At 41.8% G+C, this 18,775-nt stretch overlaps 1 protein-coding gene across 1 annotated transcript in view; it reads right to left on the bottom strand.

The window, feature by feature from the left end:
* Positions 1 to 13,058, bottom strand: part of LOC120034740 (lipopolysaccharide-responsive and beige-like anchor protein) — a 40,229-nt gene extending 27,171 nt beyond the window's left edge. The window contains exon 1 of the mRNA XM_038981343.1: positions 12,827 to 13,058. Coding sequence (XP_038837271.1) covers positions 12,827 to 13,009 — 183 coding nt within the window. The 5' untranslated portion in view covers positions 13,010 to 13,058. The remainder of the gene's footprint in view (positions 1 to 12,826) is intronic.
* Positions 13,059 to 18,775: the final 5,717 nt, after the last annotated feature.

The following is an 18,775-nucleotide window of genomic DNA, read 5'->3' as shown; positions in this document are numbered from 1 at the left end:
AATAACAAAATGGCAGAGAAGAAGTGGCCTAGGCCAACAGACGACTGGATTCTATTTGGAGTGCTGACAGTCAAACAGTAGTAAATAGGGTAGTAGGCCTAACACTGACCCCAACTGACCAATTCATCCTACATTATGTTAGACGGCACCTGTTTGTCTCTTCAAATAGGCTATACAATATAAAACTACGTGTAGCTTGACAGGTAAGAATCTGTAAGCCTGTATTGGCTAGAAAGTTAAAGATGTTGACATTTGTCAACATTATGAAAATGAAAGGGGAGAAACATTAAATGATCATTCGATTTTGCCTTCCTCTTAAGTGGCGAGAAAAAATGCATTATATATATGTAATAGCCTTTCAAATGATGGGCTGCGTGGTAACCATGGGGACAATGTCACATTATTGAATTTAAATAGCTTCCTGTTTAACCTCTATAGATCTGACCTGAAGTAACATTGTAAACCACAACCAAAATCAATAACACCACAAATCAAATGTTATTTGTCACACGTGCCAAATACAACAGGTGCAGACCTTACAGTGAAAGGCTTACTTACAAGCTCTTAATAACAAACAATGCTGAGAGAGTCTGACAATTTTTAGGGCCTTTCTCTGACACTGCCTGGTATAGAGGTCCTGGATGTCAGGGAGCTTGATGTACTGGGCCATACGCACTACCCTCTGTAGTGGCTTGCAGTCGGAGGCCGAGCAGTTGCCATACCAGGCAGTGATGCAACCACTCAGGATGCTCTCGATGGTGCAGCTGTAGAACCTTTTGAGGATCTGAGGACCCATGCCAAATCTTTTCAGTCTCCTGAGGGGGAATAAGCTTTCTTGTGCCCTCTTCACAACTGTCTTGGTATGTCTGGACCATGATAGTTTGTTGGTGATGTGGACACCAAGGAACTCGAAGCTCTCAACCACAGCCACAGAAGTTATGCTGAAAAGCATCTAAGCCAGACAAAGTCATGGATAGCTCCATTTTATGAAGGCCCAGTTCAGAGGCTCGTTTGGTCTATCAGCTGACACACGTCTGTCCCATCAAAGTGTAAAGAGAGCCACCAGAAGATAGTGAAGGCGTTAAGGATACTAAATCCTCTGAGCCGTCCCCCAGTCTGTATGTTTGTCAGCACAGAGAGAGGATGACTGAAGCACTGTAGGTGATTATTTGCTCTCCTGTTGGCTAAATAAATGCCCAGTCACCATGATGGTTGTTAAGCAGAAAATGGACACACAATGAGGACCAATAGCAATTTGACTAAAACAAGTTTGGGCCTACAGTATTATAGGTCTCCTTCAAACCCCCTTTCTTAAACCACAACAATGCCTTTTTAAACCACATCAAGAAACCACTTTTGAGGTCTGGGGGGAAAATAAAACATGTGGAGAGAGTAGTTGTCCTTTAATTCAATTGTGTGCCTAGTAGGAGACAGTTGTGATTGGCTAGCGGAGCTTTTGTACAGTGTAGGCTACATGTGATGACAGAGTTTGCAAAACAAATCAATGTGATATTATTCTGCCGGGTAGGCGTACTTTGCAGTCCACATTTAAAATGGGAAGGTTTTTTTGGGACTGTTCATTCAAAAAGAGCATGATTACAATTGCGCATCACAAAGATTCAACCAAGACTTCGGACCAACATTTTTAATAGCTGGTTTGCATACCAATTGCGGTTTCAATAAATTATGATTATAAATAAATAAGCAAATTGTGAACCTAGCGACCAATTAAAACATTGGTGTCTCACTGCCAAGTCAAAGGGTCACAAATACAAGTGTTATGGTCTCAAACCGTAAACTGACTAAAACCAGTTTGGGCCTAGATACAGTACATTCAGGTCTTCAAAACCATCCACTTCAACATGATTGCAGCAGCAGCAGAAGGCCTACTAGACTTTCATTCACATTATTTAAAAAAAATTATCAGGCCAATTTCTGTCAGGAGGGAGGAGGTTACAGCGAGGGAATGTGAAACAGCACAGCCTCACAAAGAAATAGAGTGCTTGTGTGATTGTATCTACAGACATATATTAAAGGGAATATTAAAGGAGGGAAGAGAAGAGGGCAGGAGGGAGGTGTTTAAAGAAAATAGAGAACTATCCTATTGGGATTAGCAGCAGAGTAAAAAGCAGCACTACTTTGAGATACTAGTCCACAGTGCCTTGAATCTCCTTGGGGGGGGGGGAAGAAAGAAAGAAAGAAAGAAAGAAAGAAAGAAAGAAAGAAGAGAAAGAAAGAAGAAGGAAAGAAAGAAAGAAAGAAAGAAAGAAAGAAAGAAAGAAAGAAAGAAAGAAAGAAAGAAGAAAGAAAGAAAGAGAGAGAGAGAGAGAGAGAGAGAGAGAGAGAGAGAGAGAGAGAGAGAGAGCGAGAGAGAGCGAGAGCGAGAGAGACACAGAGTCAGAGAGAGTCAGAGAGAGAGTCAGAGATAGAGACACACACCGAGATAGAGAGAGAGACACATAAAACACACACACACACACACACACACACACACACACAGAGTCAGAGATAGAGAGAGAGAGAGAGAGAGAGAGAGTCAAAGAGACAGAAGTAGAATAAGTCTTGTGTGTGACAGAGGCAGCAGATGGGATATCATTCATGTGTCAAGATTAGAAGGCTCTGTTATCGGAGAGAGAAAGAAGGAGAGAGCACGCCTGGAGAGAGTAGTTGCCTTGTTCCTTCCCTGTGCCCTCAGTAGAAGTTGTACAATGTGATTGTGTGTGTGTGCTATTTAAAGCGTCGGCGAGAGGAGATGCTCTAGTTTGGAGCACCTCATTTCTCTCCTGACAGGCAGCCTACCTCTGAGAAGGACCCCGTCATCAATATCACCACAACAGAACAGGAGACAAGCGACATCTGTATATTCGGTGCGCACACACACACACGTGAGAGAGAACACGAAAGCCTGATGACATCTCAAAATAAAAAAATGTATTGATTCTGCCACAGTCAACTAAGCAGAGACGCTGAAAGTCAGGATTCAGGTAAAGGAACAGGGTTTCTGTAATATGCAGCTCAGCTGTCTATGACATTCTACTGAGGAAACTGAATACATGTAGCTCAGCTGTCTATGACATTCTACTGAGGAAACTGAATACATGCAGCTCAGCTGCCTATGACATTCTACTGAGGAAACTGAAAACATGCAGCTCAGCTGTCTATGACATTCTACTGAGGAAACTGAATACATGCAGCTCAGCTGCCTATGACATTCTACTGAGGAAACTGAATACATGCAGCTCAGCTGCCTATGACATTCTACTGAGGAAACTGAATACATGCAGTTCAGCTGTCTATGACATTCTACTGAGGAAACTGAAAACATGCAGCTCAGCTGTCTATGACATTCTACTGAGGAAACTGAATACATGCAGCTCAGCTGCCTATGAAATTCTACTGAGGAAACTGAATACATGCAGCTCAGCTGCCTATGACATTCTACTAAGGAAACTGAATACATGCAGCTCAGCTGCCTATGAAATTCTACTGAGGAAACTGAATACAGGAGCGCAGGCTGAAATATTTATGAGATCTGAGACAAGAGGAGCTGTTAATCTATAAAGACTGAATGCAATAATTGGACAGACAGAGAGGCCTACAAACGAACTCAAATAAAAGTTCAGAAATATTTGAATTATGGATGAAAGCACAAGGTACAACTAGGGCCATGTCCCTCTGCATGAGAATTGAAATAGAAAATGCATACACATATGCACAAAGTAGTTACTCTAACTATCTAACAACCTTGACCAGGAAGCACAGGGATATCCACTACAGTATTAGCTCAGAGGTCTCGCCAAAGTACAGATCTAGGATCAGTTTCCCCTTCCCCCAATCCTAACCTTAACTATTAGTGGGGGAAAAACAAAACTGACCCAGCGTCTAGGGGAAACTTCACCTACTCCACAGCATCAGGGAGAGGGGAACCTGATTGCCTGTTCCATGTATGGTTTCCATGGCAACCACTACAAACGGCTATCATGGGCCTCCCGGCCATAGCAACCTGGCCTGGAGTAAAACCCAGGTGACATTCCACAGAGCCAAATCCCCCATCTCCAGTGTCAGAGCAGAGCCCAGCAGTCTTAGTCATTCTGAGTCAATGGTTTACAGAGCAGAGCCAGAGTGGCATACGATTCAGCTTCCAGTGAGTGGGGAGGCGCCGTTAAATCAAGCTTCCTGGCTGAGTGTGACGACCTGAGGTAGACCTACAGCTAGGCCTAGCTATTGTCCATAATGCAGGGCCCGTGTTAACGCAGAGTGTTTCACGCAGAAAAAAACAAAATGATAAAACGCATAAGAAATATCTTGCTGCGTTTTGTAAACGCAGATCTAAAATGCTCTTTATTGCAATTTGTGCTCGGCGTCAGGATAATTTGGTGCTTCAGGTGCACCTCTACTCTGATGAGAATTCACAAACTATCAGTAGACAGCGCTCTGACTGATGGGTAGCTACTTTGAGGTGTAGCCTGCTTTCCTCTGGTAAAATGCAAGATGAACTTCAAGCAAAACAAATGTAGCTGGCTACATTCTTTCTATGATAAACATTAGAACTAGAGGTCGACCGATTAATCGGAATGGCCGATTAATTAGGGCCGATTTCAAGTTTTCATAACAATCGGAAATCGGTATTTTTGGACACCGATTTGGCCGATTTTTTTATTTTAAAAAATAATAAAAATTACACCTTTATTTAATCTTTATTTAACTAGGCAAGTCAGTTAAGAACACATTCTTATTTTCAATGACGGCCTAGGAACGGTGGGTTAACTGCCTCGTTCAGGGGCAGAACGACAGATTTTTACCTTGTCAGCTCGGGGGATTCAATCTTGCAACCTTACAGTTAACTAGTCCAACGCTCTAACCACCTGATTACATTGCACTCCACGAGGAGCCTGCCTGTTACGCGAATGCAGTAGAAGCCAAGGTAAGTTGCTAGCTAGCATTAAACTTATCTTATAAAAAACAATCAATCAATCAATCATAATCACTAGTTAAACTAGTAATATCATCAACCATGTGTAGTTATCTAGCGTGTCCTGCATGGCATATAATCGATGCGGTGCGTATCGTTGCTCCAATGTGTACCTAACCATAAACATCAATGCCTTTCTTAAAATCAATACACAGAAGTATATATTTTTAAACCTGCATATTTAGCTAAAAGAAATCCAGGTTAGCAGGCAATATTAACCAGGTGAAATTGTGTCACTTCTCTTGTGTTCATTGCACGCAGAGTCAGTGTATATGCAACAGTTTGGGCCGCCTAATTTGCCAGAATATTACGTAATTATGACATAACATTGAAGGTTGTGCAATGTAACAGGAATATTTAGACTTATGGATGCCACCCGTTAGATAAAATACGGAACGGTTCCGTATTTCACTGAAAGAATAAACGTCTTGTTTTCGAGATGATAGTTTCCGGATTAGACCATATTAATGACCTAAGGCTCGTATTTCTGTGTGTTATTATGTTATAACTAAGTCTATGATTTGATAGAGCAGTCTGACTGAGTGGTGGTAGGCAGTAGCAGGCTCGTAAGCATTCATTCAAACAGCACTTTTGTGCGTTTTGCCAGCAGCTCTTCGTTGTGCTTCAAGCATTGCGCTGTTTATGACTTCAAGCCTATCAACTCCCGAGATTAGGCTGGTGTAACCGATGTGAAATGGCTAGCTAGTTAGCGGGGTGCGCGCTAATAGCGTTTCAAACGTCACTCGCTCTGAGACTTGGAGTGGTTGTTCCCCTTGCTCTGCATGGGTAACGCTGCTTCGAGGGTGGCTGTTGTCGATGTGTTCCTGGTTTGAGCCCAGGTAGCAGCGAGGAGAGGGACGGAAGCTATACTGTTACACTGGCAATACTAAAGTGCCTATAAGAACATCCAATAGTCAAAGGTGAATGAAATACAAATGGTATAGAGAGAAATAGTCCTATAATTCCTATAATAACTACAACCTAAAACTTCTTACCTGGGAATATTGAAGACTCATGTTAAAAGGAACCACCAGCTTTCATATGTTCTCATGTTCTGAGCAAGGAACTTAAACGTTAGCTTTCTTACATGGCACATATTGCACTTTTACTTTCTTCAACATTTTGTTTTTGCATTATTTAAACCAAATTGAACATGTTTCATTATTTATTTGAGGCCAAATTGATTTTATTGATGTATTATATTAAGTTAAAATAAGTGTTCATTCACTATTGTTGTAAATATCATTTTTACAAATAAATGTTTTTATTTATTTATTTTTTTAAATTGGCCGATTAATCGATATCGGCTTTTTTTGGTCCTCCAATAATCGGTATCGGCGTTGAAAAAAATCATAATCGGTCGACCTCTAATTAGAACTATGATGGCCATACATCGTATTTGCACAAAAAAATAAGATTTTTCATTGTTAGATCATTCACTTTTGTGGCTGCTAGCCAAACAGTGTTGCACTTCTGTTGTAATCTGATAGAAATGAAAAATATAAATACATTTCTGCTGAATGTGTTGCACTGATGTATTTTTCGTGAAGGAAAACTATAGTTGCATGTCCCTGATCACTCCATTGAAGCAAAAAAAAAACACTTGACTTTTAAAATAAAATATTCTCGCTTTCATCCATAATAAAGTCATCATGTACACTAGCCCAGCAGCACTGTATCTGCCAGCTGTTGGCTAGAGCACACATGCAGAGACCAGAGTGGGCACATACACTATATAACGCAACAGTTTGTGACAAAACTATCGGTAGAGATGAAAATGCAATGGAAACACAATGAACTTTAGATTTTTATTTGGTACAAAAAAATAACATGTTTTGCGCACTACGTCATCACGCACTGCATTTTATCAGCAACAAGTCAGTTTGGTTAACACCACTGGTGGGAAAATGCACATATTTTCTTTATGCAGATTTTAGAATATTTGCATGAAAATCTGTCGCCAATTGGAAGATATAAACTGGTCGATTGTATTGTCGATAGGCTGTTGGTCGATCGAGATTTCTTTAGTTGAACAGTAGCAAAAAACAAGAATAATTTCATGGTGTACAAGCCTGTCTGAGTGACGCCTGTCTGAGTGGACTGATCCATTGTGGAGGCCGTGGGGATGGCAGTCCATCACTAAGACATGTGCTACTGAAATTGTATATAGTTATAACATAAGAACAACGGTGCAATACGAATACAAATTATTTTATAACAAATGTGCTTTCTCCCGCATTGGATAGTGATGGCTCTCCGCGGTTCTAAAACAATGTTGAATTGCCGTAACTTCCTAGACCATATGTGTCTTGCTCTCCAGTATTTTCCACAACTAGTCAAATTTATACCACACATCTGACTTCACACTTTACCTTCTGAGCAACCAGAAGGCAACCAGTACATTCCCCTGTTTCGAGTTTATTTGTCACGTCCTCTGTATCCATTTTATTGTCATGTGTTCAGAGTTTGTTATAATATTCTATAGGTCAGGCCCTATTGGTCACGTGCATGCGATGCATACATGTGTCACGTAAAGAGAGCAAGGGTTGAGGGTAGTTGTGCATGATATATCGGTGAACATATCGGAATCGGATGTCTAGTTTAATGCCGATGTGCAAAACCGATGTCAAAGCTGACGTGCATACCTATATGACGTAGGTACATGACGTACTGACGCCACGTCAAATTTTGCCATATATACGTACGTGCAACATAGCATTCCTAAACTAGCCCACAATGTCTGCTGTGTGGATCGAGCAGTCAACAAGTCAAGCAGTCATTTGAAAGAGTAAAAAAGAATTCAGCGATACAACTCAAAGGCGAAATCCATTAAAGCCAAGATAATGGAATTCATTGCCCTTGACAATCAACCGTTCTCTGCAACACTACCAAGTGCGCTATTTTTCCAATGTTGCCCTACCGAAGTTACACAGTAATAGTGTCACTGCTATTAGCTTCATGACATACATACTATGGAACGCCGTTTGGGTCTTTGCATGTCAAAATAGATGCAGTAGCACTGCCAAAGCTGTACAAAAAAGTCTGCAAACAAGCAAACACCGGCCACGAACGATGTGTTTACAATACCGCGTTGGTAATAAAGCATCATTTGTTTGACCGCAAATTCTGGGGTAGCTAGCTTTAGCTTGGTACCTAGCTAGCACCAATACAACCAGCCTGAAAACAATGACCAGTAAAAACTGCAGGTATTTTGATAATTCTTAGCAATGATTTAGGAATCCTTGTGAGTAAGTATTAGCTAGGTTGCCACTTGTTCGCCTATTGAAATTGAACTTCAGTTCATGAAAATAAATAGCTAGCCAGCTACTTAACCCTGTTGCCCAAAGCTAACATTATAAGCAGCCAGCTAGCTTCATCTGGCTAGAAAGGCTAGACCGGAACGGGTTGTGAAGCTAGCCACAATAAGGATTAGGCACAATAGTGTAATTTGCGGTTTGCCTTCAAAATAAAAGTATGTCATTGACAGTGATGCAAATAGTAGAATTATGCCATATTGTAGTTTGAAGGCTAACCGCAAAGTCCACTATGCCTATTTCTTATTGTGGCTAGCTTCCGACCACCATTAATCAAATAAGAATGGTCATATAAATTAGGGTTATTTTAGATGACGACACCTAGCTATATAGTTAGCTAGCTAGCTATATAGCTACTGAAACAGATGTCGTTTTGCTATGTTTTTGGGGAAGAACATTGTTTGCATCCATGAGCTAGCTAGCTTTTTTTTTACCAACACTGTAGGTGTGCGTGACAACTTTACCAGCATCATAGCATACGTATCGATGAATCGTTGTGACATATGAAATACAAGTGAGTGTAATCAACATGTAAAAAATGTATGAAAGCGTTAAATTATTATGTGATGTGCAGTCATATTCAGGTCCTGATTGGTCAACAAGCTTATTTGACACGTCAAATGGTGTTATTTGACACGTCAAATAGTGTTAAATAGTATATTTTTTGACACGCAAAGACCCAAACGACGTTCCATAGAAATCCTGGTTGAGAATGAAATGACTGAACAAATTAACAATGAAACAGCACAGCAAGTAAGTGAAAGAAAGAGGTTTTGATTATGTTTTACTAGTAATGGGGACATACGTAAATGCCAACAAAATAACTTGTGTGTGTGTAACCTTTATTTAACTAGGCAAGTCAGTTTAGAACAAATTCTTATTTACAATGGCGGCCTACTCCGGCTAAACCCGGACAGCGCTGGGCCAACTGTGCGCTGCCCTATGGGACTCCCAATCACGTCCGGATGTGATACAGCCTGGATTCGAACCAGAGACTGTAGAGACGCCTCTCGAACCAGACACGCCTCTTGCACTGAGATGCAGTGCCTTAGACCGCTGCGCCCATGTGTGTGTTAACTATTTAACTGTACTAGAATGTTTAAAAAGGCCGCTAAAAATCAGTATCGGCCAAAAATGTCATATCGGTGCATCACTAGTTGAGGGAATGTTTTTCCTAAACAAATGAGGGATTTTGGTAATAGAACTTTTCAGTCAGAAATGGCTGTAATTATGTTGCAGCTTCAGCAACATGGACAGCGGGATAAACACTGTTGAAGTTCAGTAGTGATCACTGCAACATGGAGGACAGAGACAACGGATGCTAGTCACACAGTCACTCGCTGTCCTTTTTTAAACACAGCACAGCAAGTCTGAGCACATACAAATCAATTAGGTCGGCTCCCTCTAGTCATTTGTGCGTCTTAATTATTTCATCAAACAGTGCGCTGAAAGCACCAGATAAGCTCAGTGCATATAGTTTATTTGATTAAAACGTTTACACGTTTAAAAATGTTGACCAATCAATTTGTCGAAAGAACAGACGACTCTTGGTAGACCAAGATTTTTTTAGTCGGGGACAGGCCTAATTCAGAATGCTACGCTACCCATGATCCCTTGCACTGTCCTAAGTCTGGCTGGATATCCTTTTCATTTGAGAGAGATTTGTTTGAGGAAAAATGTATTGTGCCTTTGACCTAACAATGGGTGTATGAGTCATCCGCGGAGCGACTGCAAATTAGCCACTTCTGGAGAGAGGAGGTCCCAGCCACTATGATAAATCCAGCTGTGTGTGTGTGTGTGTGTGTGTGTGTGTGTGTGTGTGTGTGTGTGTGTGTGTGTGTGTGTGTGTGTGTGTGTGTGTGTGTGAGTGAGTGAGTGAGTGAGTGAGTGAGTGAGTGAGTGAGTGAGTGAGTGAGTGAGTGAGTGAGTGAGTGGGTGAGCGAGTGAGCGAGTGAGCGAGAGAGCAGAAGGAGATCAGAAAGAAGAGCACAGAGCATGAAATGCAAAGTGCCATGTCTCAAAAACCTCAAATGACATTGGCCATGCTAAACAAACAAGAGGGAATGGAGGGGAGACAGGTCGGGTACAAACGCATCAGTAGGCCCAGGGACTCACGTTGTTTCCCAAATGGCACCCTATTCCCTATATAGTGCACTAATTTTGACCTAGGTCCCATATGGCTCTGGTCAAAAGTAGTGCAGAATGTAGGGAATAGTGCGCCATTTGGGATGCAGACACAGCCTGAGAGATCCCCTCACTCTGGCACATCGGAGACCTGGCAGGTTGTCTCTACTGCTCATTTCTGTGTACTGCAATTATGTCTTCTCCTCTCTGGATAAAGAAACTATCATGAATATGCACTTTATAATAGACACGTCGCTGGAGGGATTATATTTCTGAGTTTATCGCACACCGTGCAGGTCAGCAGCACAAAGCTGAAAACAGAGTTCGGAAACACGACGGTGCATAAAACTAGTACCACTGTGATATTGTTCAACTGAAAGACATGAACGACAGAAAAAATGTTTGACACCCCGCCCCCCCCCCCCCAAAAAGAAATCATGCTTGGGTTTCTATATTTGGCATGACATTTGAAACAGCATTCTAAATGCTAAGGCATTGTTCCAGCAGCCAGACACTTATCCACTTTCCTCACGGCTACCTGAGGGTGAAGGCTGACTGGCTGACTCCATGAGGGAGTTAGTGTTCACGTGGGGAGGGAGGGAGGTTACAGTGCCGCCGTGCCCCACAGGCCACATCCCTCCCAGTAGGTGATGGAGCCTACTGTGATGACTGGGGATGAGCCTCAGCCTGTGTGTGTGTGTGTGTGTGTGTGTGTGTGTGTCTCCATTGTGTTGCCACAGTGACAGAGCAGTTTTGCCAGTTCTTCCTCTCGTTCTCATTAACTGCCAGCCTTTCCTGCTCTTTTTCCACTTAACCCTCCATGCTCTGCTTCAGCGACTCACTAGCCTATCCTCTATTGGTTTCATTCATTCCTAGACCTGAGCCTCAATGTCTGCAGCCAACCAACATATATATATATGAGAGAGACAGAGAGAGAGAGAGAGAGAGAGAGAGAGAGAGAGAGAGAGACCTTGCAGAGATACCTTAGAATAATATTGTGCAATTTGAGCAGACTATCATGAAATATGACACACCTCTTTTAAACAAACTGAAATCATGATAGAGAGATATCATGTAGGCCCTGTTCCCATATAATTATAGTCCAACAAGTATGCACTTGTGTCTATTACACTCCCACTGTAGAACTGTTACTAAAGTGTCACTAAGATGTCACTTTAGTACCTACAGAGTGCCACAGTAGGAGTCATAATACCTATCAAATCTAGCGGTCAAACAGGGAAACGGTTCCAATCGTTTTTCTTCCATTCATTTTTCCCATAGGGGATTTAAGAAACACTTCAAATGAGGGCTGTGTTTCATGAAGGCTTACCCTGGCGTGACGTTTTGATAACCGTGTAAATCTCTCTAGGACAAGGTGACATTCATATATTCACCTGTATTTACCACCCAAAACTGAAATGCTAATTAGCTGCTAATGTGGCTATCATAAAGAACTACAAATACCATGATGATCTGGAAGCGACTGACGAATCGAGGCAAAGGTAAGAATCTCAGGATTAACTATCTAATGTTAGCTAAATGTAGTACTGAATAAATTGGCTATATTTCTTTAAAATTGACAATTCTGTGAACTGTCTTGTGCACGTTTTAAATTGACACAATACCTGTTAGCAAAGGTGTCCACTTGAGATGACGTGCAGGAGCTTGCAGGGATTTGTAGTTTTGCATGATGTATATGAATCTGAGAGTAAATAGAGCCGAATATATTGATACAAGTTGTCCGAGAGAGATTTACATGGTTATCAAAACACCACGCCAGGGTAAGCCTACACAAAACACAGACCTTATTTTAAATGTTTCTAAAATCCCCTATGGGAAAAATGAATGGTGGAAAAAACAATTGGAACCATTTCCCTGGATCGCTAGGTTTTATGGGTATTACACACCTCCACTGTAGGGCTATAAACATCATTTTTCTAAACTATGAACAGGATAAGACTATGCCCATTGCATCCTGTATGAATAATATGAAAAGTGATCATGCCTCGCTGGTTGGTTACAAAGCTTTTCCAAGTAATGATTTGTAAAAGCAATATAGCATTTCCATCACCATACAAATTCTACAAAGAAAACTCGTATGCACCATTAGCCCACACATTTCTAACTAATAGGCTATAGCCTAGTTCCGCATAGCCTACTACTCTAGTTACCTTATAATGGAAAGTAAATAGTATATACTCAGCTATTGGACCATATAGTAGGCTAGATAATGAAGTAGCCTAGTAACAATATAGCCTTCGTTATAAACAAATATTGTGGCCAGGAGGTAGCCTAAGGTGTACCAGAAAAATAGAAAAGGCAGGTTTGGTAAACAGAGCAACATGTAACATGATCCTCGATGGACGGTTTCCAGGGACTATTTAGATTAGAGTGTGGCTTCCGATAATCAGCTTACCAGGTTGAAGACGGTCTCCACAATGTCCCGGTTGGAAACTTCCCCAACTTCCACCAGGCCGGCTAGGACAGCGAATTTCATTTTGATTCCTCGGATTGGGATCCCAGGGTTGAGCGACACCGCCGCAACTCCATCACCTTGCCCGGCTGGTCGCCCAGCACCAGGCGTCTCCTCGCTAGCCATTGCTACAGGAGGACAGGTGGCGTTAACAGGTAAGGCACCTGTTCACCCCCAAAGGCTGTAATGGGATACAGTAAAGTCGGTGAAAGAAAAGAACAATGGTATCCTCTTTCCAGCTATGTCGACAGTCTGGAGGTAAACAACGAAAATATTTCCCTCCCCATTCAAAACAGTTCCCAAAATAAGCCTTCGAGTCAACAAAGTATGTTTTGTAGTCCGCGAAAGGCACAAGCGCACGAGAGTTGGATTTCTAGCCGATGACACCGCGACATTGGAGTTGTCACTGCGTTTCCATGTAGAACTCCTCTCCCCCGGTCGGAAACTTGATAAGGAGGCGAATGAAATAATGCATCAAAAACCGTTAACTAAAATGGACCGGCTTGATAAGATTTGGTTCTAAAGGCAAGTCGCAGAGACCTTGCCCTTCCTCCCCTCTGTCAAAATATAAGAGGCACCTGCGACTTTCATTTCTTCACTAGTCCAGCCAGGCTACAGCAGTAGAACTTGCTATTGTCACAGCAGGCTTGACAGGTAGTGCTGTCATGAGCAAGAACTCCTAAACGTGGCTCAAGTACCGCAACAGCGCCAGTGGTGCTCGACAAGGGACAGCAGTCATCCACTCGGTCCTGCCCTAAAAACTGCTAGACTTGTTCAAATTTCAGTGTTAACCCACTTACAGCGCTTTCTCTTCCTGATTTACCCCCTGCTACAGCTCTTCCCCGCCATGACAGTATTATACCAGTATTCTGCCAGCGGCACAAATGATGACGTCATGTTCGTATGGTAACGAGGAAACCTTTCAAATAAAAGCCCGCATTTCAAAACATTACAATTCAAAATATATTACATTTGAATCAATGGCCACCTTTACTGTGCCAACAAGAAAAGGCAATAGGTCATTTATGAAATCAAATAAAAAATATTGTTTAAAAAACTTTTTTAAGACCGACATACACATACAGAATATTGTGCTGTAGAGATAACTGTTATACCTGTCTCAGCTAATGTGGGGTGGAAAATACTCAGTAGGGTCTCTAATAACCAAATATGTGTCCTTTTTGAAGGGGACTGTGTCACACGGTCTGCTGCTGGTTGAGTATTTACTGAGTATTTCACACCACACCTTATCTGAGCCAGGTAGGAAAGTAATCTTTACAAGCCAATATGTATCCCATGTAGAGTCTATAACAGTGTACTGCATTGGGAGCTATGGGGGGGGGGGGGGGGGGGGGGAAAAGCCAGCAGAAGGCTGTGCGACAAAGTCAACCGCCAAAGCTAATTATATTTGGTTAGTAGAGATGCGACTGAGTATTTCCCACCACAGTTTATATGAGACAGGTAGTAAAGTGTTTTCTCTACAACCCAAAAAGTACCTGTTGCCTAGCACAAGAGACCAATTTAAGTTTTGCAGACTCTATTGAATAATTCCAATAACATATATTTGTATTTTATTAAACGTGTATTTCTTTAAATGTAGCCTACACAATAGCTTTCAACATTCCAGTATTTGTTTAAACTTTCCAAATAAACGCATAAATAATACAATAAAATCAATACATTGGTTGCAATGCTGTGAAAAACAGTTGTACCGCACTAGATTGCAAAAAAAAATCGATATTCTCAAAGTTTAGCATGTATTTACACGGGGACTCTTATTTACGGGAAAAAATCCGCGATCGTGCTGCCAGCACCTGCTATCCTGCTGCTAAGAGAACAGTAATAAGTGGAGCATGCGCAGTGGGCATCGAGTGACTTCGACAGGGTGTCTCAGGCGTTGATATATCTCAATGGTCTCAGGTGTAGCCCAGGTGGATGGCGCTGTGGAATTGTTCATGTTAGAGGGGAGGCTTATAATGCAGGAAACGAGCAGGGCTTCACAAACATTCGGTTCCAAAGAAATAGAGTCTAGTGTACAATTTCGCCTCATATTGCAGCCGGTTGGACGTCTAAAGGCAAGAGGAAGATACTTGCTCGAGTCAGGAGTCATGTACTGCTGTGCACTCAAAGACATACCAGAGATTTTGCATTAAACAAATTGCATATAAAAACTCTAAGGATTAGGCTGTAATAATGGTTGTCAATGTAATGTGTATTTTTTCCTATAGGCAGACTTTAGGCATTATCTACCCACATTATGTAACCATGGTTACAGTTGTATAGAAGGGGAAACATTTGTAAACATGTTTATATTATTGCTAAAAATAAGAGTAGACAAAATAAGGTCCTGCTGTAAAAAAAAATGTAAGTCATATTCACATGAGATATGTAAATTGTGATGCTTCTCTCTACAGTCCATGCAGTGGAACATTGACAGCTGTAATGCAACCGGAGGTGATAGAAACCAGACATTAAAACGATGTGACAGCGATGCTTCTCCTGCCTCTTCCAGTCACTGACCCATGTTGCAAGAAAGGCATTGCACTGTAATTGTGCATGTGACATTAAAACTTGAAACTTGTTTAATGAGACGTTTATGAGACCAAATAGATACATTGTCAGATACGTTTCTATTTCATTTAGCCTACGTATATTGAACAGCCTATGTATGATTGAAATGTAATCAAAGATCAAATGCAATGTATTTGAACAAAGATCGTTATTGCATCATAAGGATGTGTGTCTCCTCTCATCTCCTAGGAGGCTCTGATACAGGATGACTTCAGTTGCTCAGTGGGATGTGGGATGGCTCCCAGTCCTAGGCTGCATCCTTAATGGCACAATATTCCCTATATAGTGTACTACTTTTGACCAGGGCCCATAAGCCTCTGGTCAAAAGGAGTGTACTGTGTGGGGAATAATGTGCCATTTTAGGACGCAGTTCTAGTGCTGTTGCCAAGGAGTCAGGCAGCGCCACAATTCTTTTGACCTCACAAGCAGTCCCTCTACCTGGGGACACTGGGACACAAGGCAGTCAGTTAAGTTCCAGCATCAGACAGAGGATGCGTCCCAAATGGCACCCTGTTCCTTTTAATGTGCACTACATTTGACCAGAGCCCTATGGGGAATAGGGGGCTCTGATCAAAAGAAGTGCACTGTAAAGGGAATAGGGTTCCATTTGGGACGTAGCCAAAGTCAAGGTTGGTCTCAGTAGCAGTGACCTGAAATATAAGTGCTTACTACAGTGCAATGCTTTAATTTACATGCAGGCTACGTTGAGTGGGTTCAAGTCAAGACACTTTTGCACTGGCTTACCTGGGGTAACCTACAAAATGAAAGTAAGAGAGAGTGTTGATATAGTAACTTGTATTTCATAGTGGGCTGTTGAACTGCAACCTTGATGATGTAAATTAAATGCACATTTAATTTACAACATTTTCTTTTCTTGTTTTATCTTTTGTGTTCCACAACGCATTAATGAATTCAGCTACTCACACAGCTTTGTGCCAAAGTCCTGTCATCTTTTGATTGGAGGAACATTCATTATATCCTTTTTTTATTTTATATATCCTGAACAAATAAAGGCTGCTAAAAGCATACGGTTCGAACACACATCCTCTTGACTGTTTTCTTTAAGAAATGTATTCTGCGTGAAGCTTGGATTTACTTTGAACCCCCCATGGGGCAGATTCGATCAGAAAACTAAGCTGAGCGAAGGCTGTTGCATTATGATGACAAGAGGGAATTACACACGTCTTTCCAGAGACTACCCACTTGGCACAGATGTCAATTCAAGGTCTATTCCACTTTGGTTCAATTTCATTTTGTTGAAATGACATGGACAGGTCCGGTTTAATGCAGGGGTTTACCGGGGCTGAAGCCCCTGGGCCCAGGCCAGTGGGGGGCCCAAGAAGCATATATACAGTATATATTATAATTGTTTTACTGCAACCACAGGAGGATTCAGGAGCCCACTCTCAATGAGTGCTGCTGCTGCTCTACTAATCATCAGATGGGGGGAGGAGAGGAGGTATGAGGCCCACATGGGTAACTGGGGGGCCCTGCCTTGATTGGGTAACCGATTAATAAAAAAAACTGCATAATAAATAAATGTGACTGGTCAATTGCATGAGTCAGGGGCTGAGCCCAAGAGCCAACAAAACACAATTACGTTTTTTTTATCCAACCACAGGAGCCTGCTCTCAATGTTCAAAATACCCCAGAGAGCATAATTTAGCCACAGAGGATCAATAGTTTCAAAAACTGTGGATTAAATTGTATCAAAAGTGCATACAGTGTACTGCAAAATAAAGGAAACACCAGCATAAAGTGTCTTAGTGTATTGGGTCACTACAAGCTGCCAGAACAGCTTCAATGCGCCTTGGCATAGATTCTACAAGTGGACATAAACCATGCCAGGAAAATGCACCCCACACACCATAACATTCACTTTGTATCCCTCACTTACTCAAGTGTTTCCTTTATTTTGGCAGATACCGGTTGCCTATAGTCGGGAGACCGCAATTTGACCAGCATGCACGCCAAATATACAGCTTGTTGCATTGTGGCCATAGACATATAATGCATAAAAGGGATTTGGAATCTCTTACCCTAGCAATTTGAGTGTTAAACTCCTGGGTACACTATCATTGGCTGCCAGTCCCGATTTAAATGGGAACTGCCATCTATGGATTATATTCTATGCGGCTGTCGGTTTGCCTTTTGCAAATTTCAAAATACAATCGTGGGAAAAATGTACAGTTTGGAAAGCAAGCAACGTTGATTCAACCAGTGTGTGCCCAGTGGGTAAATTTATCCTTGTGATGATGATGATGATGCCTTTCTGAATAGGTGGCTGATTTTTAGCAGCATGCTACAGAAGGTAGGCAATATGGCAGGCAATCAAGATAACGTTTTTGGAGGCATGTTGTGAGAGAAGAGGATGCTGCACCTCTCTTGATTTTGGTTGTTGACTTCAACCAGGCGAGAAGGTCAAAACGTTTTCAGTGACAAGAGTAACAACATTTTTGGCGCCTGTTGATTTTAAAGCCAGATGAGGGGTTCAAAACGTTTTCTGTGACAAGAGTAAGACCTTTTGGGGCGCCTGTTGATTTTAAAGCTAGGTGAGTGGTTCAAAACGTTTTCAGTGACAAGAGTAAGACCTTTTTGGGCGCCTGTTGATTTTAAAGCCAGGTGAGGGGTTCAAAACGTTTTCAGTGACAAGATAAGAACTTACTCAGTGTTGGATGGTTGTTGAGCTTTAAAGACCCCCACTTCCATTCTCCTGATCAGGGAATATCCCTGACAAGGAGATGACAGGAATGTTATTAATTCTATTTAAATTAATCTTCACTAGGTGTTACAACATGTCTCTAACATGCACATTCACAGACTCATTTATACAATGTATATGATTTATGTATACTGTACATATGAGGGATTTGGCCGAATTAGGCTTCACCAACATTAGGACATATGTTGAACTGTCATGTTTTGTCTTTGATCTTCATGTCTTGTCCCTGTGCTTCCCTCTGCTGGTCTTATTAGGTTCTTTCCCTCTTTCTCTCTCTATCGTTCCGTTCCTGCTCCCAGCTGTTTCTCATTCTCCTAACGACCTTATTTACTCTTTCACACCTGTCCCCTATTTTGCCCTCTGATTAGAGTCCCTATTTCTCCCTCTGTTTTCCGCTTCTGCCTGGTCGGATTCTTGTTTGATGTTTGCTGTTCCTGTGTCCTTGTTCCGCCCTGTCGTGTTCTTTGCCTTCTTCAGATGCTGCGTGTGAGCAGGTGTCTATGTCAGCTACGGCCAGTGCCTTCCTGAAGCGACCTGCAGTCTGTGGTCGCGTCTCCAGTCGTTCCTCTCTATTGACGAGAGGATTTGACCATTGATAA

This window comes from Salvelinus namaycush, chromosome 42, assembly GCF_016432855.1.
Source record: "Salvelinus namaycush isolate Seneca chromosome 42, SaNama_1.0, whole genome shotgun sequence".
Taxonomy (NCBI): Eukaryota; Metazoa; Chordata; class Actinopteri; order Salmoniformes; family Salmonidae; genus Salvelinus; species Salvelinus namaycush.
The sequence above is the reverse complement of the archived record's forward strand: the minus strand, read 5'-3'. Positions and strand labels throughout refer to the sequence as shown.